The 2,523-nt window shown below is 39.5% G+C and overlaps 1 protein-coding gene across 1 annotated transcript; it reads left to right on the top strand.

Annotated features, from left to right (window-relative positions):
• The first annotated feature begins 500 nt into the window (after window positions 1-500).
• Window positions 501-1,796, top strand: LOC106746917 (NADH-quinone oxidoreductase subunit B 2-like). The gene is made up of 3 exons (XM_014624064.1): window positions 501-597; window positions 936-1,481; window positions 1,552-1,796. Exons 1-3 carry the CDS (start codon window positions 573-575, stop codon window positions 1,647-1,649), a joined length of 669 nt encoding a protein of 222 aa, XP_014479550.1. The 5' UTR covers window positions 501-572; the 3' UTR covers window positions 1,650-1,796.
• Window positions 1,797-2,523: the final 727 nt, after the last annotated feature.

A 2,523-nucleotide genomic window follows, 5' to 3' on the forward strand; every position in this document is an offset into this window, starting at 1 on the left:
AAACAAACAAATGTTTGGTAGGAAAATTTTATTTGTACCAGAGAAAAACCTGCGCCGGCCATGGCCCGGGATTTCAGGGGGGAGGGGTGTTTTCAATACGCCCTCTGAGAAAATGTGTCTGAACTACGCTGGGTTAGACAACTGGCGGCGATCAAATTTAAAATGTCCAATTAATCAAAATGAATTTTAATGAAATTTCGCAATTTTAGAAAGGTGAAAGAATTGCTGCGAAAGTGTTAATATTTCCAAGTTATTTCCAAAGTTAAAGTGACACAAAAATTTGAGTAGACCGTGCGTAACACTAAATTTTTTTACTATGTGGAATATTTTCAAATATGTTCAAATAATATCTGAATACACTGAGAGATATTATCTATAAATTATGGTTCATTTAATTATAATTATAATAAGTAGAGAGAAATGGAATAATTAGGCACAGAGAGGATTAAAAGGAATTCTTATAAATCAATACTTGATCGAGATCGCGTTCACGCATGCGCAGGAGAAGACTGCGAGCAACACTACTGTGCGTAGCTCGCGATGTAGCAGGCAACTTTGGAACGTCGACAGAAATGTTTCGATCCGTTGCACTCGCTCGTAAGTTTCTCGTTGATAAATTGCGTCAATTGTTATTAACTGTGCGTATTCTCGCGTTCTTTGGGCCATTAAATATGATGTGCGACGTTTCATTTAGTGTTGGATAAGATATCGCATGTATCTGGGTGGCAATAATCGATCGATAATGCCAGAGTAAACTCCATTCTGCGTGCTCACTTCTCTTTAGTACGGTATTGCATAATGCAGCGCATAATGCGCATTTATTCGTCCTGTAGTTGTAACATATTCCACCATTACTCATAACCTCCAAAACGCGAGTATGTATCTCTTAGCGTAAATACACAGTGATATCTATTTTAACCTCTTTCGCTTTCTAGGCAACGTCCCCCAGGGACTGTTGTCCCTGGTGGGCAACAATGTGGCGGCTACGGGATACGCCGCCAAAACTCAGGTCAAACACATGGCCACGGAGTCATCCGTGCAGGAGAAGAAGGCTCCGTTACCAGAGAAAGTCAAGGTCGAGCCCTACAGCCCCTTCCCGAAGGCCAATAATATGGCGGAATATGCTTTAGCTCGTGCGGACGATTTATTGAATTGGGGACGCAAAGGATCGTTGTGGCCGATGACTTTCGGTCTGGCCTGCTGCGCTGTAGAAATGATGCACATGGCAGCGCCTCGATACGATATGGACAGATTCGGCGTTGTGTTCCGCGCTTCGCCTCGTCAGTCAGACGTTATCATTGTCGCCGGCACGTTGACGAATAAAATGGCACCTGCTTTGAGGAAGATCTTTGATCAGATGCCTGAGCCACGATGGGTCATCTCAATGGGAAGCTGCGCGAATGGAGGTGGATATTACCACTACAGCTACTCCGTGGTTAGAGGTTGCGACAGAATCATACCTGTGGACATTTACGTGCCTGGTAAATTTGTTGTTTCTGCTTTTATTCCGCAGTTATTCTGCTGTTCGCTGTATCAATCGCTTGATTGCAGGTTGTCCCCCAACAGCTGAGGCATTATTGTACGGGGTTCTTCAGTTGCAGAAGAAGATCAAACGAATGCAAACCACGCAGGTCTGGTACAGGAATTAACATATAGTATCTAACATGTCTATGTAGCAAGTTGTGTACAGATTATTTAAGAGCTATGAGGTAATCTATTTAATTAAGTGACAGACGTTTATTATAGGCCATCTGAAAATGTGATTTACGAAATAAAATCACATTTGAAAAAACAAACTTTGTTATTACGTTGTTGACTGTTTTGGCGTACTTGATAATATTATGAAAAAAGGGGCAAAGATGTCACTTTGCATTGTTATTACGGAAAGTTAGACATCGAAATTCACTAATGCCCGTTTCTACCGTCATGATTTAAATCTAATTGACAATTAATTTAACGGAATTGACCAGTCGCATCGACCAATTAGCTGAAATTACGAATACTAAACGGGCATGAGAAAGTTGATTGAAGTATGATCTTTTTGTACAACATAAGATTAATGTCAGTCAAAGAGTCTTACAAAGTCAGATTATTGATCATTGAAAATACTAGTCACTTTACATATGCATGATCAGACAATTATTTGCAGAATTCGACGCACTTTTGCAACCTCCTAATAGAAAAATACATGTCAAAGTCACAACAAGTTCTCTTTTAATCATTATTGGTGCAAAGCACAGAGAACACGTTCTCGGTATATATATTATCAAGCTAAACGTGGCGTACAAAATTTTATTAATTTTTACATTCTTTTTGTTCAGTTAAGTGTCTTCCACCAATCCGTCTTAGATTGACTTCAAGAAAATTATATAACGACAGTGCAGTCACATAAATCGTAATGCATCAATGATCTAAACGATAACATCCTTAACATAGTACGATTTGCAAAACTACATTAGCTTCATCTCTTGTTTCGTTAAAAGCAGGAAAGAGTTGAACAAGTCAACGAATATTACATGATAT

The sequence above is a fragment of the Dinoponera quadriceps genome, unplaced genomic scaffold (assembly GCF_001313825.1).
Source record: "Dinoponera quadriceps isolate SergipeBrazil2010 unplaced genomic scaffold, ASM131382v1 scaffold1852, whole genome shotgun sequence".
Taxonomy (NCBI): Eukaryota; Metazoa; Arthropoda; class Insecta; order Hymenoptera; family Formicidae; genus Dinoponera; species Dinoponera quadriceps.